The 20753-nt window shown below is 38.7% G+C and overlaps 1 protein-coding gene across 1 annotated transcript in view; it reads right to left on the bottom strand.

Annotated features, from left to right (window-relative positions):
- The window catches only part of BMP6 (bone morphogenetic protein 6), an 86960-nt gene extending 69457 nt beyond the window's left edge, over positions 1 to 17503 (bottom strand). The window contains exon 1 of the mRNA XM_025176419.2: positions 15935 to 17503. Coding sequence (XP_025032187.1) covers positions 15935 to 16553 — 619 coding nt within the window. The 5' untranslated portion in view covers positions 16554 to 17503. The remainder of the gene's footprint in view (positions 1 to 15934) is intronic.
- Positions 17504 to 20753: the final 3250 nt, after the last annotated feature.

Below are 20753 nucleotides of genomic sequence, written 5' to 3'. Positions count from 1 at the left end.
TTTTCCACTACACGTTACAATATATTGGTCCTCTTAGTCCAATTAACATTTGTCACTTGTGTTAATCAAAGACCTTGTTTAAGAAAAAGCTTTCCAAAATCTTATGGGAAAATCCTTCTTTATGACATTAGAACACAGAATGATAAAGTAGGGCCTATCTCATATATATTTAAAAAGGCTATTGTGGCATTTTCAGCACTTGCCTTTTTGTCATAGCCACGAAGAATGTCTCCATGTACACAACTGTAGTGTGCCACTCCAATAAAAGTGATGAAATCCAGTGTATTTTATAGTTGCAGAACTTGCCAGTAGACCCCATATATATTACAATCCATCTAAGGCAAGGTCAAAAGTGGACTACTGTGATGTGCTCTAGATGAGACTGCCCTTGATGAGTATCCAGAAACTTTAGTTGGTGCAAAATGCAGCGGCACAAGCAGTTTTGTGCAGTTATGTGTTACACCTCTGCTCCGCAAGCTGCATTGGCTGCCAGTTTGCTTTCAGGTCCAATTCAAGGTGCTGGTTCTGACCTTTAAAATCCTTCATGGCATGGGGCTGGGTTACTTGAGGGACCACCTCTTCCCAATTACTTCCACCCATCCCATCAGATCCAGCAGAAGAGACATGCTCTGGGTCCCATCTGCTAAGGAATATGTTTGGTGGGAACCAGGAGACAGGCCTTTTCTGCCGTGGCACCTGCCCTGTAGAACATCATCACCCCCGAGGTGAGACTGGCTGCCTCTTTGAGGTCCTTTTGGAAGTCCCTTAAAACCTGGTTATGTCAACAGGCTTGGAGGTCTTACAGAAATGGGGATTTAATGAGGTGGTTATATTCTGTGTAACATCTATGCTCTCCCTACCCTTTTTAGTTTTTTTGTATAATAATAATATTCATGTTTTAATTTTAGAGTATTTTTCTAATTATTGGTTTTTTTATGGTTTTACTGTGCACTGCCCAGAGTCACGTTTCTATGAGATGGACGGCATATAAATATGGTAAATAAATAAAATAAAAGACCATAAACCAAACTTTCACACTGTATCTTATCAGCTCTTAAAACAGCTTACCTTTCAAAATTTAAACATGCCCTTGGAGTAGAACCTATATAATAAAATATTCATACAGACAAATCCCTATTTCCTTCCACTCTATGTGGGAGTTTACATTATTGTCCACCACACAATCCAAGTATATTTATTTTCTCACACAATGTCCACCACTGCTTATGATACTCATAATAATGGAACATCTCAGAATTGCATCTGCTTATCTTATAGACTATGTGCAAATATATTTCATTCAGTAGTTTCTGAATATATAAAGAATTCCAAAGTGATAAAGAATACTAAAACCCACAATCATTTAATACAGCTATAGTGGCATATTCAAGACAGACAAAAAGAAGTACTTTTCATTCACAAGACAATTAAATTATGAAATTTGCTACAAGATATTGTACAGTGATAGCCTCCAAGCTGGTTGATGTTTAAAAGCAATCAGACACATTCATGGAGGGTAATGCTATTGATGGCTACAAAAGATTATATATTACCTGCACAATCTGAAGTAGCATGGTTTTACTCCAGCACCACTGAGGTAAATTTAGAAAATATCTTTTCTTAAGCTGTCTGCTTTCTACTTGATTAAATGGGTTAGTCTTTCATTTAACTTAAGATGGGAAGAACCGACAAATGTCAAGAGACTTGAGTGCTGTTGTAAGTTTGAGAATTGGCTAAAATCCTCAGAAGATCACTTTTCCCTCTGTAAATCTCGAATTTACATTTCTGTCAGTTGGCTATATAGGGTGCTGATAGCCAGTAATATTTGCAATAAGGACCAAGGTTGCTTGTTATGTTATCCTCACATTGTTATGAATCCTCACATCAGTGAAGTAATAATGATTTAGTAATTTATAAAACTTGCATGCTGCCCAACCCTCAACAACTCTGAGTGGCTCACAACAAGCAAAGAAATTACAATAAAATCAATAAAAAGTAAAAGATAAAGATAAAAGAAGGCAAGTGCAATAGACCAGATGGAATTAAGCAAGGGGTTTCATTCTTCTTCACCAAAGACCTGGGTGAAGAGTCTGGTCTTCATTGCTCTTCTAACCAATAGCAGACTGTAGAGGAAAAGTGTATGGATTGTAAAAAGAAGAAGCAACCTGGGAGAGAAGAAAACAGCTTTTGGCAAGAGTACTTTATGGTACTATGAAATCTGATGGAGAACAAAAAAATCTGTGTTTGTGCCAAAGTTGTGAACCTTCATATTGTGCTTAACGTGTATAATGTGTACATGCATTTATAGCACAAAAAAACCCCAACAACCTGTTGTCTCCCTTCCAAGGAAACTGAACCATGGATAACCACCACGTAATACTTGAGACTTCCCAAAGCTAAGTCACTGACTGCACATGACAGCAGACTAAACCAAGCGTAGCCAATGCAGCATCCTCCAGAAGTTCTGGATATGATAACTCCCTTTATGACTGGCTAAGGTACCTGAAGAAGATCAGAAACAAAGTCCAGAACATCCTGATGGCGCTAGGTCAGCTGCTCCTTAGCTAAACCGTGATAATACACTGCCTGATTGCATGTATTATCATTGTGAACCACATACATATTGCATCGAACTTCTATAGCAATTATTAATTGCATGACATTTTCTTTTACTTCATTTAATTATACCAAGCAGAAAAGAAGTTTATCTTTAGAAAATGGAATTCATCTATAAATCTACACGTCAGCTCTGCAGTCGTAAGTAGTGGTGAGATAATGTCAAAAAAATCACAATAAGGCACATGGAGAACTCTGTCAGGGTAATTTATTGCATTTTTTTCTGTGTAATTATGTTATGTTGGAGCACAGCACTGGAAAGTTAGTATAATCATTAGCAAAGTGGTGAATGTTTTGATTGTCAGGCAGGTTGTATATGATGCAAATATATGACTCAGAAATGATTTCACATAAACATTTTACTTAACAGTAATCTGACTCATAACCTCCAGCATAGAAAATAACAAGCCTCACAAAACATCTGTGCACTACAAGTATCTGAAATTTGTAATAACCCTTAAATATTGCGCAGAAAAATAGGAAGAAAATAGGATGGGGGAGACAAAAAAGTTTCAAAAAACTGTCGTTATACGGCTCAGTTGCTAGCAGTCTAAAACTTATTAATGGTATTTAAACATTTTTGCAGATACAGAATTTTTTGCAATGTTAGAGACACTAAGTTAAGAGTACTTGATGCACTCACGAACCAAACAGAGGCTGTACGACTTGAAGAACATCATAACCAAAGCACTGGTAAACTCCAGCAAAACATAATCCCATCAATAACTGGTAACTTTTCTAACTATACTTGCAGTTTAATTACACGGCATGAAATCATTTGATATTTGGAAAACTACCTCTCTGAACAGAATTGCTGTCTCTGAATGTAAAAAGCTTACAACATACTTTCAAAAACTCAAGCTGGCTACCCTCCCCAAAGAATATTTACCATCAATTTATCCACGTACCTGTTTTTATTATTTCTGGCCTGAAAGAAAGAATTACCTTTTGTAAATGGAGGTTATTCTTACTTATTAGCAATAAACAGAAGACCAACTGTTTTCAAATTTGGATTAATGACTTAACACTTAAACAATGCTTTGTGTAGATCACAATTAGTCAGGGGAAATTGCATAATTTTAACAAAGAATTTATTCCCAGAAAACAAGTGTTTCACTTATAATTCTCATATAAAAGCAAATATAGTGTTCCATTTGATATGAGTATACTTTTTCTAGAGAAGGGAGCTAATATTGTTTAAGAAGAACAATGCAGTGATACACCAGTTCAGAATTCAATAATACTGGCATTCACTGGTAAAAAAGGCACAGAAAGCAATGATATATTAAAATATAGCAAACAATAGAAAGACTTACGTTAGCTTCAAAAAAAAAACCATCACAAGATGAAACTATTCATGCAGTTAACAACAATGCAAATTACTTTCAAAAAGTAAACACCAAGCGGGGGAACTTGATCCAGATTGGGTCCTTAAGAAAGCAGGCAAAATCCTTAGCGAATTCAGCAACCCTTTGCCCCACATCTGCTACTTGGATGATAGCAATAAACTATCCCATAGGTGCTCATCTAAGTTTTTCTTTCAATGCACCTATCAGACGGAGAGAGATCAGTCCACCTAAGATTGAAATGGGGACAATTAATTAAAGCCTCTAACCGCAACCCAGATAAAAACCCAGTTTTTGTGCTACAATTTTTAACACATTTTCCTATTTGTATTAATTGTATTAATGGCATTTTTTCTAGTTTATAAAAAATATTTTGTTTTTATTACATATATTTTATCTTTTCGTTACTATTCATGTTTCAAATCATAAGGCAAACATTTCCAGCCATATGCTAGAGGTTGGTCTGTACATTAGATAGGAGAGTTACTATGTATCAATATAGACTTAACAGACTGGTCCCTGACTACCTGAGTAAATAAGAAATACTGCAAGAACATATTGTACCAAGGCATTCTGTATTACCATGCCAAAAGCAAATTGCTAGGTGTTTTATTTTTGAATTGGCAGCAGTTAAACTATGGCAATTAATTCTAAATTGGTTGTTATTAGTGTTACAGTTCATTGGCCAGAAGTCCAGCAACAGCTAAATGACAGGTAGGCAGAATTTTTGGCACTGGGACTTCTGGTCCTATTAAGAATACGTTACAGCTCATAGCTGTCAGTCCATTAGACCACCATATGCAATTAACAAAAACCAAACAATTTGTTAAAAATACAGCTTCTGGGTTTCAGGTGAAGTCTAGAATATAACTCTTGTTTTAAAAGCAGAGGCATAGGAAGACTGTAACAAGTAAACAAAAACCAGCTTTAATTCTGGCTTCCTTGCCTCAGCTGCTAATTTATTTCTGAACCTAATTCAAGATATTCCTGCTTACCTTTAAGTGCCTAAACTCTCAGAAAAACTACACTTAATCTTCTCCTATATGTCCTGTATATTTAGTAAGATCAGCTATCGGAATCAACTTTGCTTCCCTTCTTTTCCTTTTACGGGGTCTGATAAGGAGCAGATAAAGATTTTTATTGGACTGGCATCTTTTCAGCAGACAACTGCTTCGCTCCCCATATACTTGTATGCAGAAGTTTAGGCATTCTTGGGCAAAATTTCAATGAATCCCTAAGTGAATAGAAACAGATACAAGCTATGTATGAAATAAAGTTAAGCATAATATCCTCCTGCAAATTTCAGTGCATTTTTACTGTTCATGAGCAATTGTCTACAAATTCAACTTAAGGAAGTACAAAAGGCTGTGTGCCTTTCCAACCAGTACTCTGAAACATCTCTTATAACCAGAATCTTTCTATTTTTGCTGTTGGGATTTTTTTCTCTTCCTCACAGAATTCTTCTAACTCAGAAGAGTTCTTAGGACTCCTTCATGCACTGCACGTCTAAGATCTCTCTGCAGATTTTATATCATATTCAGATCTGAGATACAGGCCATTTCAAACTTTCTTATTCATTCCTGAAAGTATGTTCTTGGTTGATTTGAAGGCATGTTTCCAATCACTGCTTTGCTGAAATATCTAACTTCTTTTTAGCTTCAACTGTAAACATGTATTATTAATTTAGTAATTTTTTTGTTTGGGCTCTGCCATTTTTTGGCATGCGACCTTTGGCCAATGTGTATATCTCCATAATGCTTGTGTCATACTTGTTAGGTGAACAAAAATCTCCAGGATTGGTTTCTCTTGGAGTAGCAACTCTACTTGATAGGTAGGAAAATATAGTGCATAGGATTTCTGTATATATTTATAGCTTCTTTTTTGTCTAATATTTCTTTCTTTGAAATCTTAAATTCAGTGTTGTCTTTTCTTTAGATAAATACAATATGTTGCCTCTGCTGTAGGCAGCTGGAGGATCATCTTCATATTTGTGTGGGTATCCATAAAAATGGTGGGTGTCTTGCACTGCTGGGATGCCTTTCAAGGAAGAAACCTGCAATTGCAACAATAAAGGTATGCTATTAAGATTTAAAGAATTTAATCTGTTTCTGTGCAAGATTCCCAAACACCTAAACAGCAGCAGGGAAAGAATAGGAATGCTACTAAAAATCAAAGCGCTCTCACAGGAGGATGATACAACAATGTTACAGCATTGCAGCATACCCCTCCCACAGAAATATCTCAGCACTAGAATCCATATACAACATAAATTATATCATATAATTTCTAAAATCTCAAATTCTAAACTCCCTCTCCCAACTGTTCTCCCAATCACAATATATTAGGATCTGTCCTGGATCTTAGGTCACTGAGTTATTCTTATACTCATGACCTAGGTAGTATTTTTATGTAAGAAAAGAATAGAGCAGTCTTTCAACATGGACCATGTTGCTTGAGTATTCTGGATTCTGTTCTCTAATACATTTAGAAGATACAAGGTTAGAGAACACTGATTCAGAACATGTAAAAATAAGGAACTGTGAATGAATTGATAATTATAGCAATGTTTTTGAAGACGTAACTGTTGAACACATTGGCTATCAGACAAGGCCATAGCTAAGGAAAGAAGATGGGCAAAAGCCAGAAGAGATCTTGGGAATACAAGATAATTTAATACAAATTTTCAATGACAGGTGAAGAGAGATAAAGATATATATTTGAACTCAATAACTGAATAGGAAAAACAAAGATCTATTTAAGAAAATCAAGGAAACATGGGAACGTTCCGACCTCATATCAATATCATAAGGACCAAGTATGGAAAGGAGTTAATGATGGAACATAATGTAAAAAGAAGATAGAAGGGATACATGGAAAATCTGTATAAGAAGACCCATTCAATGACACAGTCTTTGAGAGAGAAGAATATGAGGAGGAACCAATGGTGTCTGAAGTTATAAAACAACTTGCAAATAGGAAACAGGTGGGTGAAATCCCCATACAGTGCTTAAAGGAGACTGGCATGGAAACAATAAAGATGCCAGCAAATATGAAAAAAAGCAGCATTGCCCCCAAATTAGAAATCCCTAAAAAGGGAGATTTAGAGGAACATTCTAATTACAAGACAACAGTCCTAATACCACATGTCAGCAAGATGCTGTTTAAAATTCTACAGCAAAGGTTAGATCCCCATATCAAGAGAGAAGTGGCAATTGAACAAGCAGGCTCCAGAAACAACACAAGTATACAATACTATATAGCTAATATTAGGTGGATGATGGAAACAGCAAGAATATATAAAAAAGAGGACTACTTCTATTTTATAGACTATTCAAAGCTTTTGAGAGATTGATCATTCAAGACTTTGAAAGTCTCTCAAAGCAATGGGTATACCCCAGTATCTGATTCTTCTCATAAGAAATCTCTACAATAACTAGGAAGCCACTATGAAAACAGAATATGATAAAACCAAATGGTTTACCATTGGAAAAGAGACAGACAGGGCTGCATTCTATTGACACACCTGTTCAATGTAAACACAAAAACATCATTTGGATCACAGGTCTGGAAGAACTAAAGGTTGGATCAAAATTGGTGGAACTAATTTCAATAACCAGAGATATGCAGATAATATTACCTTGGTTGCAGAAATTGAATAAGCCCTAAGAATGATCATTTTAAAAGTAAAACAGGACTGCAAAAAGGTAGGACTTTACTTGAACATCAAGAAAATTCAAGAGTATGCCAACTGGAAAACTAGAAGAATTTAAGATAAACAAGGAGACTATAGAAGTAGTTGATTGTTACCATTTCCTAGGCTCCAGAATTTATATAATCGAGAGGCTTCGAAATTCATGAAAGATTGAAACATCTCAATCAAGACAAAAGTTAAACGGTCAACTCATTGGTATTCCCTGTTATCATGTACAGATATGAGGGACAGACTCTGTGCAAGAGTGAGGAGAAGAAGGCTGATTCCTTTGAGCTATGTTGCTCTAGATTCCTTGGGTAGCCAAGAGAACAAACTGTTCAATAATACAGGAAAACAAGTCAAAATGCTCACTGGAAGCAAGGATCATGAAACAAAGACTATCATACTTTGAATTTTGCTATCTTTTTAGATGTTGCCCTAGCCAGCTCAGTAACTACAGTAATTATCATTAAATATTATTCCTAAATAATGTTAAATGCAAAGTTACAGCTTTAAATATTCACCTTCCATACAGTTTGTTGTCAAATATAGGTGCTTTATAATTACAGCACATGAAAGACACTTATAATTAACATTTTCCAAGTTAGAGAAAAAACACCCCATGAGCTGAATATAGAATGAAATGTTTTCTCTCAATAATTGATGCAATCTGTTCTCATCTACATGGGAATATAACCAAGTGAATTCAATCAACAGATTAGACTGTACTACTAAATATTTTTAATAAGTGAAGAAAGCAGCAATTAGAAATGCTTCTCCTTCTGTTAATCAACAAGAATATTTGTTTCCAAGAACTCCTTCAATGTGTAGGGGAAAACTCATTGTACATATGAAATTCTATTTCTCTTCCAATGTAAATGGAAGGGAAAAAAATAGAAGGGAATTATAGCCATATTGTTGACAAGCCACAGATGTATATTTTTTTGTTATACCCTTTAAATTATTTTAATAAACAAAACATTCCCTCTGTAGCCACTGCTTATTTCCTTTGATTTAACGTGAAAGTGTTTCTAATGCCTCAATAATTGAGCAATAGAGTTTCTGTCTAGCAATGTGAGGTACAGAATGTTTGCGGGTAAGAGAGGTCTTCATGCCTGCTACATGGCTAAGTTTGGGTGCTCTAGTTTCTCCCTTCCTAGAAAGGAGAGAAAGGCACAAAGAGCTAAAGATGTGTCCCAACCCAAAAATTCCAAGACAGATAATGGTGGAAGAAATTTACAGGGAAAAAAAACTGTTTTTCAATTATGGAAAAGCAAGTTAGTTCTCAAATATTACATTTTAGATAAATAATTCCAATTCTCGTACGTTCCACTTGGAATTTTTCAACATATTCAAAAATATTCATGTTCAATATATTCACCAATGAGAATAAACAACATTTTGAATTATTGATCATGATTACGGCTTCCAGAAAGATTCAGGAGGAACGTTTCAGACTTTATGTGAGCACTGAACTTCCAAACTATTTGTTAAAGAAGCCTGACCTTTTTCAGGCTTCAGCCCAGGCCTGGAAAACACACACACACATACACACACACACACACACACACACAGTGACACCTTTTTTTAGGATCATGCAAAAACCTGAAAAAGATAATTTAATGCATAGCTCAGAGGTGTTGCACTCATACAATATCTGAAGCACGTGTTCCAAATCATTTCTGAAGCTTTCAGAACTCAAGTAATTATAGCATAATTGCTATGCACCACTGCAAATTTAAAACAAACTGCTTGGTCAGTTTTACCACACTCTGGTTGACCAGAGGGAGCATTGACTGGCTTGTATTCTTCCCTGACTGTATTAAAACTTCCAAGAGTGAAGATGATTACACAACCAGCCCACAGTGTTTTAGAAGGAATAGAAATGGTGCCATGTGAAAGTGCCCTGCTTCTTTTGCAGTTGAAAAACTTGTGTTCAGTTGGAAACAGAGGGTGGGGAAGCACAAGGAAGGAACTATGATCACTGTGTGCAAAATGATTCACATCACTGTTTTGGGGTACAGATTCAAAGCAGCTATTTACATCCAAGGGACTCACAAGCCTAGAAAAAAGGTCTTTAGAAACCACAGACACACATTCCCCCAAACCCTCCCAGCTGAGAAAGGAAGACTACAGCATGTTGTCTATGCAACATGTGGCCCACATTCACCATTGCCAGTAAGACATTGTTTTAATTGATTAACTATTATCTATTTAATTTTTCATTCATGGAGTTCAAAATGGTACAATGGTACATGTGAAATATGGTAACAAATGGCCTAAGTTCACCCAACATAATTCATGTCTGAAACTCCCAAGTCTTAGACCCTTATTCTAAATACTTTCCCACATTAGTACTTGTTCAGAGATTTTCATAACTTTTTCAAGTCATGGAACCTATTAGTTGAAAAAAAAATCTTCCCATAAATCTCCATCCGCAAAATGGTGTTTTTCATGGGGGAACAAGCCCAACTGTTTCCATTATGGATGCCCTTGACTGTGTTCAAGTGAACTTTGTTCTCCCCTTAGTGCCTCATACAACCCCATCAGGTTCTCATGGAAATCTCAGATTCTAATGAACACAGTTTGAAAAACTCTGCTCTAGATAATCGGGACAATGGATTAGGTATAACCTGTGGATTTCAGACACTAGTAATTGCTAATTAAGCCCGATGTAGCTGTGTCTTCTGTAATGTTTAATTACTTTTATTTTGTTCTTGTGCTAAGGTGCAAGTATCCAATGCATATCAAAAGCCTTTCTCTATATTCACTTAAAACTTGGGTAGTGGGAGAGGTAACTTTGCTTGAATAGACCTGATGTCACTCTGTAGCCCTTGAGTAAATACAGCATTTAATCTTTTTATAACTAGGAAGATAAATAGTTTTGCATGTGCACCTGTATGGAAAATTTGCTAAAAACATCAGCTTAAATTATAAATGCTATACCAATAGAAAATTGCTATCCAATAATCAAATTCACAAAACTATTTTCATAGCCTTTTTAACTTATAAAGAATTAGAGAAATATAATACTAATTCCATAAGTACTACATTATAGAATTTGCATAAAGTCTCCCTGGCTGAATCATCATGCCTACTCAAACTGTCTAACATTTTGACTTAATGAATATATTTCTAATACAATTTTAGTATTCTGGAAATAATTCCCTATAAGGAGTACGCTGATAACAAATATTGCTGCGAAGGCTGTAAAATTCCAAAATCCTAAACAATTCTAAAGTATTTGCATATATAAACACCAGGAAGGATTGGAATTCAACCAGTAATTTTAAAAAATGATGCTGGTAAATTATGAAATGTAAAATACATGGTCAACAACCATTTGGAACTAAACATTGGAGTTTCTAGAATAGAACCAAGGACATTTTTATCCACTGGGTCCTATACGTTGCTCAGAACAGCTTAAATATGAAGAATAATATTCTTATCAAGTCATGTAACTAACACTTTGTTTTTTGCTTTTAATTTTAGTCTATATTGATAGACAGACAGACAGACAGATAGATACTGTTATGAGATATGGATATTCACGGTCAATATTTTGGAAGTTACTTGTATCTCTTTTACATTCTACTTATAAACTAGATATAATCTCTGATACAAGTAGTCCTTGCTTACTGACTGCCTCATTTAATAACCATTTAGTTACAGTGGTGTAAAAAAACCCAATCCTCACATTTATAACCATCGCAGCATCCCGTAGTCACGTGATCGCCATTTGTGTGCTTCTCAACCAGCTTCTGACAAGCAGCGTTAATGGAGAACGCAGAATTAAAATTGCAACTTGCGGTCACGTGATGTCTCACTTAATGACCACAGTGCTTAGCAACAGAGTTGCCAGTCTCAATTGTGGACACTAAGCAGGGCCTACCTATACTTAGTGATGTGAAAGAATATTCCAGTAGCATTTAGCTAGACTATATACTTGATTTTTTCAAATCAGGCTAAATAAACCCATCCTGATAAAAAAATAAAGTTCCATTTAAACTCAAATTTAACTCTTAGTTCTAAAAAATCCTATGCTTCTTAGTGCAATATTGTCATTTAAAACAAACAGTTTTAAGGAACAGGCAAAAAAAATACAAACATAATCTTACAGAAAACAAAAATGAAAGAAATGTCACACTTCTTGCTAAAACAACTTTAGTTACCTGTTTCCAAAGCTAGTAACCTGGATGGTACTGGAAAGTTTCTGATTCTGAAGTTAAGACAGTATTTCAAAGGCCCATACTTTTTTCTTAGATCACTTGCAAACACAGAACTTGCATTAGCTACTAGAGCTATAGCAACAGATTGCAAAGGGGGGGAAAGTCAAATGGTTTCCAGGTTTTATTTAGTCAAGAATCAGTTCTTAAGATCATACATGACTGGCTTCACCTACAAATGTCATAAACATACGTGCAAATCATCTTTCTTATTTATTTCCGCTTTTGCTATATCCTTTCTACTCAAGCTGCCTCTCTCCAAGTTATAATTTTCATTTTATCCAATGTGACCATGTACAATTTATTATTTATTTATTCAATTCATATAGCCGCCCATCTCATACCAGTGACTCTGGGCAGCTAACAATAATAAAAACAAACACTTAAAACAATACAGAAAATTAAATATGAATACAGCCAAGAGATCTTAAAAAACCATTGGTGTCAGCACAACCATGAAATGGGGCCCTTTGCACACTCGGGACCCCAGGCTGGGCATAAAGCCAGGTCTTCAAGGCCTTCCAAAAAGCCAAAAGCAGTGTTGTCCAAACTTGGCCACTTTAAGATGAGTGGACTTCAACTCCCAGAATTCCCCAGCCAGCCAGCCACTTTAACTCATCTTAAAGTGGCCAAGTTTGGACAACACTGGCCAAAAGGGTCGGGGCCATCCTAATCTCAGGAGGGAGGATGTTCCAGAGGGCTGGCGCCACAGCAGAAAAGGCACATCTCCTGGTCCCTGCCAGCTGACATTTCTTGGCTGACCGGACCCAAGCATGCCCATCGTGACAGACTGGATTGGACAGGTACAATTCCCACTGTAACTGAGAGATTGGGGTGGGGAAGGAGTGGTATCAAGAGATCAATGCATATACTTTGTCTTTTATAAATATGGCAAAATTAATCCAATCAATAACTGCATAATATATAAATGAACAGCAAAGAAAAATTTACTTCATTTGTGACAATGTTTTAAGACATGAAGATTTAAACTACATAAATCCCCTTTTGAGCCACATGCGTAAAAATCCTATACTACATATTACTGTGGAAAAGAACCACACGTTGCTGTTTTGCAGTTAAATCTCAAGTATATCAAGAAATGAGGTCTCCTACTTATTGAATTCTGAAGTGCTAACTAAGAAAGAGTTTGCTTAGTACAGGGAAAACACTAGGACATGGGTGTAATGCTATACTAGCACTGGTGTTGTTCTCTTCCCCACAGCAAAATGCTATCCAATATGTATAGTAATTCCTAGACTCTTGAAAATAAATTTACTACACAAGTTAATGAAACTCTAATTAACAGCCTTCTTTAAACATGTCTTAACACAACATTCCTTCTTTTCCTCCTATTTTGGCTGCCAGCTAAAGGTGTTTTGTTCATTGCTACAAACATATCATTGGACCATATTTGAAAGCATGAGCAACATTCAGAGAGTATTTCAACACTTCAACCATTAAAGAAACTATTTCCTGAATAGCTATCATTTTTTACTGAAATGTAATATCATGTATCAAAATATCTCTAAAAAAAGATATATCAAAAGTACTTTCAAAATTTACTGTTGAAGTAAATGTTAGTTCTCTTCCCTCCTCTTGAGCATCATAAATTACTCTTCAGATGATACAAAATGCAGACTGTATGATTATTCTACACTACTTTATGTTGACTAAGAAAGACAAATACTGGATGTGCACTAATGTTTCAATCACCCTGCACAGACAAGAAACACAGGGAGAGCATGCTCAGTGTTTATTACTGGAGCCGTCCGGACAAACTTTCTGAGTCTTTACATCAAGAACACAAGTATTCAAACTGCAGCTAGGGTCCTCTGAGATTACTATAACAGTGTTCAGTATCATCAAAGTTTCTCCCCAACTATTAGAGCAGATAATCTCTAATGCTTACAGGTGGAATCTATTGTAATATTTGTTTTTGCAAATAATTTGCACTTCTAGATTTTCTTTTATTATTATATACATAATTTTTAAGTCACTACAATATAACTTGGAGGTAGCAAAATAAATAGGTTCAAATGAATAAGCTGTAGCTCTTTTCTTGGAGAAAAAAAGTCTCCATTTGAAAAAGACAACCAACCACTATGACTTTATCTCTCTTAAACAATAGTGATGGGACACTCTACATGCACTCAATATGTGCTTCTTCATCTAATTTGCTTATATCATGCTTATATACCAAAAAACAACTGTAACAGTTCAAAGGAATCATCCACATTGGGAAAGCTGAGGAGGAAGTTACTAGTATGGGAACAAGTTACTTTCCTGCATCAGGAAAGATCAACCATGCTTTCCTAGAAAGTGTGCCAGGCCTTAATTGCACAGGGCAGTCACTGACATTTTAAATGTTTTTAACAATAAAGAGAACGTAAGGAACAATGCATTCTGGAATGTGGCAGGATATGTATTACAGAGGAAAATGGATGCCTAACACAAGATCATAGTTTAATGGCAGAGAATATATTTTGCATTCATAATTCTTAAATTTAGTTAATGGTTAGGAAGCATTTCAATTAGCAGATAATATTCAATAATCTGAGAAAGATTTCTACTTGAAAACTAGGACAGTAACTGTCAATCAAGTATTAGTCAAGTTGGACCAATAGTTTCACACTACTTTGTTTGTAAGTAGTGTCAAATACTTTTCACTTTGAAAAACACAGCGCTCACTGCTTTTTCAGAAGAATAATAAAGCATTCCTATTACATGTTGACTCAGAAGTAAGTCCCACAGTATTCAATGGGTCCTTTTCTCCAAGTTAGTGAGATACAGGTTCATTACTACACAGGTACTGATCTTGAAGAACAATCTAATACCATTATTAGATTTGAATCGTTCCTGTATTTGTTTTTGTTTGCACAACCACACAACTAGCACAAGAGATGTTGAGGAAAACAGCACCCATAACCGCTTCTCTCCCCAGCACTCTTAAACCAGTTATTTCTAAGCCAGCCCAAAGCAGCATGGAAGCAGTACCATGGTCAGTACCACAGAAGCATGGAATTGAATATCAGCAATTTACAATACAGACAGTGGATTCAGGTAACATATGTGTAATGACTACAAAATAATGCAGAGCATTTAATGATACTCAGAATCAGTATGAGCAGAACCCTAAATTAAGTATGTCATTTTTCCCAGATTACAAAATCAACTTCAATCCCAAAGGTATGGTTTCATATGAAGCCAACATATTAGCAAAACAAATCATTGACCATTTCTTATCACCTCCTCCAATAACTGCTACACTGCAACATCTGAAATCAAGATCTCACTGATTTAACTGGCAGGCACTATGAACTGAATTTAGGATACTGTGCATACACAAGAATTTCCAGTGTATCAGGAAAGTTTGAGAAATACTGAATAAGTCTTTCACTTTCTTTCATATGTTTCTACAAAAAGGAGTCTATAATAAAGATGAGAGAGAAGTAAGAACCAAAGGTTCTATTTCTGATGATAACAGTCTATCCAGAACAATTACAGAGGGTGCTTAGCCTGAATACAATATTGTGGGGCACTAGCCCAAGTGATAGATACTGCATAACCTTTGAAATAAGAGACATGTCTTCTTCCAGTAGGATCCACATCAAGCCTGAGATGCATAACTTTCTGTTTGCTTGGTCCCAGGCCAACTTCATAAAATAATATGCAGTTATACTAAGGAATGCAGTTCAACTATGTGATTTAGACCTCTGTTCTGCGCTGTGGAACTGGAGGTCATTAGCATGGGGGGGGGGTTGTAAGTAGTTTTGGCATAACTTGGCAACTGGAAGTGGGGGGGGGGGATTATGGTGGTCACTGGAGAAAAAGATAAAGCTTACAGCCAGTTAGTCTGTCTGTTAGTCTCCTGTAGTGCAACAGCATATATGGTAATAAATAACAATTTTTAGGGTGCCTCAACAAACTTCTAGTGGTTTTAACATTATTGCCTAGCTTGCACCTGTACTTAACAATAAGAGAGACCACATTTGGCAAGTCCACGGATGCTGATCAGCGCCCCCCCCCCCCCCCCGTTTTCAACCCATCTCACTCACCCAGGTTGACAAAGCTCATGATCATGTCAGCCTCATTGAGAAAGGCGCTGTCCTGCGAGCTAACCAGGTTAGTGTTGCCGGAGGATCCCAGGTTGTGGCTGAGGAGCGTTTTGCGCTGCAGGGGTCGCACAGTGGAGGAGTGCCGGGCGCTGCCGCGATGCTCGGCCTCTTCTTCCTCCGCCGCCGCTTCTTCCTCGCCGGACAGCGTGTTATAGAGGTCCAGCATGAAGAGAGGCGCAGAGTTAAGCTTGCCCGGCGGGGGCGCCGACTGCTGCCGCTGGGGGAGAGGTACTTCGGGCTCTCCGTGCTGCTGCAGCTGAAGCCCGTGCGCGGGCCGGGGCCGGTGAGGCAACCCCAGCACGGAGAGGATTTCCTTCTGCATCTCCCGTTTCTCGTGGGACTTAAGGCGACGGTAAAGGAAGCCCGCAGGGGAGGAAGAGGTGGAGACGGACGCCTGAGGCTGCTCCTTACCGCTCCCTGTGCCGAAGCCTGCGGCACTCCTGCTGCCCAGGAGAAGCGCCCCCGCGGCGGGCAGGAGAGGCAGCACAGGCGGGGGGCAGCAGCAATAGCTACTACACAGCACCGCCCACCACCAAAACCAGCGCAGCCTCAAAGGCATCGCTTTCCCGCTTCTCCTATCCGCCGCTCACGTTAACTTACAGCTAAATCTTGCCGTGGAACTTGCCGCTCGCTCGTCTTCTCTTTCCAACCCCCCTTCCCTCGGGGCGGCGGCGTTAATTCAGGGGAGAGGAGGATGAGGGCTTGGAGTTTCCCTCGTCGTCGATGACCCCATTCCCGCTTCCGCCCAGCCGCGGGGCCGGGGGGCACCGCCGCAAGGGGTCTCGTCTGCTGGCCCCTTCCTTGCAACTCAGGTGCAAACCCCACTCCCCTAGATCTCGTACCCAGCCCACGCTTCCCGCTATTCCTGCATGGGATGCTCAACCGACCCGACGCGCAGTGACCTAATTCTGCCCGGAGTCTCTTTTCCCCTCAGTCCGGGTAACCGGCGGCTTTTTGCGCCTCTTCCGCGCCAAGAGCAAGTGAGAGCAGCCCGCCCAGCCCCTTTCCCCTCACAGGAGTGAAGTTCGCAAGGGAAAAAAATAAGAGGAGGAAGCTCTTGACAGAGACTGGGCGGTGGAAGGAGCTGGAGAAGGAAAAACAAAACAAAATCCCAACACGAACTGCCTAACCCCTAATCATCCAACCCTTCCCTTTCTTTCTCCCTCCCCAGGCAAAAAGCGTGGCGAATTTAGGCGCTTTCCTGCGACGGTCTCCCCGCAGAAGTTTGCGCGAAGGATGAGGGAGCTTTCAAGACAACCCTAAATGCGCGCGCTCTCCTCGCGCCAGCCCGGGCAGCTTTGAGTCACTCCTGTGAGCGCGGCTACCGAGGCTCGCAGGTACCACGATCCAGCTGGCAGAAGCGCCCGCCTCTTTCTCTCTTGATGGGCGGCGGAGGCAACTATTAAAGAGGTTCCCGGTCCCTATCCGTCACTGCTGGATCCTCTCCGCCCCGAGAGGAGGCGTTGCCTCCTGCGAGCGCTTGTTTTTGCCCCGCACTGAGGACGAGCGTAGCTCCTTCCCAGGTTAAGATAGGTGGGTAGGGTTTAACACAGATTAGAGAGGGACTTTGCGGGAAAGGAAACGAGTGTGGATGAGGGCGGGGTCTCTTCTGATATTCAGGCGCTGGGAAGCTTGGCTTGGCTGGGTTTTTAAACCGGGAATAATTCCTCGCTTTCCGGCAATAAAATAATAATTTCCAATGGATATGATTTGTATCTCTATTTCACTATTTCACGCAGTTTTTTCAAAACAAATTTTTTGTTTCCTAGAGCAGAAAGCAGCAATATGGTCATGTTTTAAGCGCGGGGGGGGGGTTTATTTTTGAGGAAATAGCCAGTTGGTGAGTTAAAACCCACTGAACAGTCATGTGCAGTCGTCCAGGTTCTATGGTTAAGGAACTATAAAAACAACAAAGCATATGTAAAGAAACATGTTTCCCTCTACATGTTTCAGAAGAAAACAGTTTCAGCATAGCATAGAACCACCTATCCCTACAGATATCCCCAGCTCCTTTTAATGAAAATGAAAAAGCTTACACAAAATCATCTATGGATAACTTCTGAGTAACCAGAAGCTAGCTTGCTTTTTTCCATACGGATTGTCACATTGTTAGATGTTCTTGTGACATACAGTTTTTAAACTCTGAGGTGCATAACGCCAATCCAAAAATGTACAGACTTATTTCTTCAGCTGTCTTGTTATAATAACCTGGAAATTGCATCTGCGCTATTTGGTGATTTACCACCAAATTTTGGCAGCATAATCCTAGGGGACTTCTCACAGTTTCTTATCCTTTACTTAGATCAAGAGTATTTTTCTTGCCTTACCTGTGTAACATTCCTTGTTTCAGAACCAGGTGTCATCAAGAATTCTATACCATCTTTTATTACTTTTTTTCCTGCTAATTATAGAATGTCTTAACTTAAACTAGTTTTAATACAGTTCTTAAATAAACTCTATTTCATCCCCCCCAAAAAGAAGAGAGAAAGCATCTGTAGGAAGTGCAAATTTTCCTGGGATAGGTACACTCTTTGCCTGAGAATTGTATTTTAAAATTTTACAAAATTTTATTTTAAAATTTTACAAAAACAAACAATCAAGTTGCTCTGTAGAGCCCTAAGTGCTAAGAAAAATGCCTTCCATTCATCCACCCTCTTAATGTCTACTGGTTGAAATTATTTGTCTGGTCTAATATTTCACATGTAAAGTTTATTACCACTTGAAAATCATAATTTTTGGGACTGGGCTTCATCCTTCCAGTTTCTGTTATATTTTGTATCACTATTCTTATGGGAACTACTGTACAGATAGTCCACGGTTAATGACCATTCGTTCAGCGACTGTTCAAAGTTACCGGCAGGGCTGAATGAATGGTAGTTACACCCAGTCCCCGAAGTTAAGCCCATTACAGCACCCCCTCAGTCACGTACTCAAAATTTGGGTGCAACCCCCTGCACTTATAACCACAGGGGCACTTCAACTCCCACAACTTGCCTATCTCCCCATCTCTACCCTTTTGGCCATCCTGTACTCCGCCAGTCCTGCCACCCCCAACCTTCACCATCTTCTTCCTCCCACTGCTGATGAGGTATGCCCAGCCTGGCCCTTCGCAAGGCAGCTGGTATGGCCATGTCATACCTTCTTCCTGAGGCCATGCGTGCCCTCATCCAAATTGCGTGCGGCCTTCTCACAAGGCTTTGAAGCAGAGTGCAAGGCAGCCTTCTCACAAGGCCTTTCAGCGGAGTGCAGGGCAGCGGGGCCAACAGAAGTGGAGGAGTGCAGGGCAGCCAAAAAGGCAGAGTTGGAGTGGAGATAAGTAGGTGGGGAGAGATGAAGGGGAGGCAGTCCCTTACTTTACCAAGGCTCGAGGCTGGGAGGGAAAGAGCCAGGAATGGCTTGGATCAGGGTGGATCACTGCCTAACAACCAGTGGGATTCGGTTAACAATGGCAACTGGGACTGCCAAGATTGCCATCACTAAGCGATGCAGTCACGTGATGTGGTGCTTTACAACCGCGTCACTTAGCGATGGAAATTCCAGTCTCAATTACCATTGTTAACCAAGGACTACCTGTATTTCAGTGCAATTTAGATTGAGCTCTTCAGAATATACTTTTAGAACAGGGGCCTTATTTACAAAGTTCTCCATTAAATAGTCAACTGTAACTGACAAGGTAGGTCTACCTATAATTCAATATGGAAGTAAGAATTTGAATAGGTGCAGGCTGCTACGCAGTACTGTGTTAAACTACGGCCCTTGTTTAGTTATCATCCTAATCACAAACCACATCCCAGCTTTTTATGGATTTGTGCAGCTCTTTAGAAGGTCACAGAAAACTAAGCCAGGTCAGGTCTGTTTAGTATTTGGATGGCAGAACCGGGGAATATCAGGGCTGTAGGCTAGACTGGGAAAGAGAGGAGAGGGAAGGGAAGGGAAGGGAAGGGAAGGGAAGGGAAGGGAAGGGAAGGGAAGGGAAGGGAAGGGAAGGGAAGGGAAGGGAAGGGAAGGGAAGGGAAGGGAAGGGAAGGGAAGGGAAGGGAAGGGTTCTATTCTGTTGCCAAGAAAACTGCATGGATGAGCCCATTAAATTAGCAGAATCAAGCTTGACTGAAATGTGGTTTCAAAAACAGTAATCCCATATGAAAAGAAATCAGAAGAACAGATATGTAATAAGGAGAAATCCTTAGACAGATGATCCGATCAAAAATATTATGCAAATGTGTGTTCCTCCTCTTTTTCAATTGACTTATGGATGCTCTCATACTAAAAACAATGTATCTTATTTCACAAGTAGAGTAGTTAACAGGAAGCCTAATAGCTTGTAAATAACTTAAACAGGAAGTCCATGAACTCAGAACAGTTTTTTAAAATAAACTAAGTAATAAATCTTTGTTCATTCCAAAAGATCCCTCAAGATAACAGGCATATTTTCCTTTGCCTGACAAATAAACCAAAGGCAGAAGGCAGAGTAATTTAACTGTTATTAACTAAAAGTGTCAAAATAAAGTGTCATATATTCCAGAGCCATGTGGATCCTGTGAAACACTGGCTGTTTTATACATTGTGCTAATCTATGATCTGCTTAGCTTTGATTTAATAAGCCACAATTGGTTGGGTTCACACAGCAAACTAAACCAAAACCATCCAAACCACTTTATAGCTTGGTTCAATGTTTGAACTTAGCCACAGGTTTGTTTAAGTTTACCTTGTATGACTAGCTGAGACAAAAATCTCTTTTCCCCTCACCTTTTCTCCTATA

Source organism: Python bivittatus, unplaced genomic scaffold, assembly GCF_059951505.1.
Source record: "Python bivittatus isolate LINGU-HERP-01145 unplaced genomic scaffold, Pbiv_v1 ctg000840_np1212, whole genome shotgun sequence".
Classification (NCBI taxonomy): Eukaryota; Metazoa; Chordata; class Lepidosauria; order Squamata; family Pythonidae; genus Python; species Python bivittatus.
The sequence above is the reverse complement of the archived record's forward strand: the minus strand, read 5'-3'. Positions and strand labels throughout refer to the sequence as shown.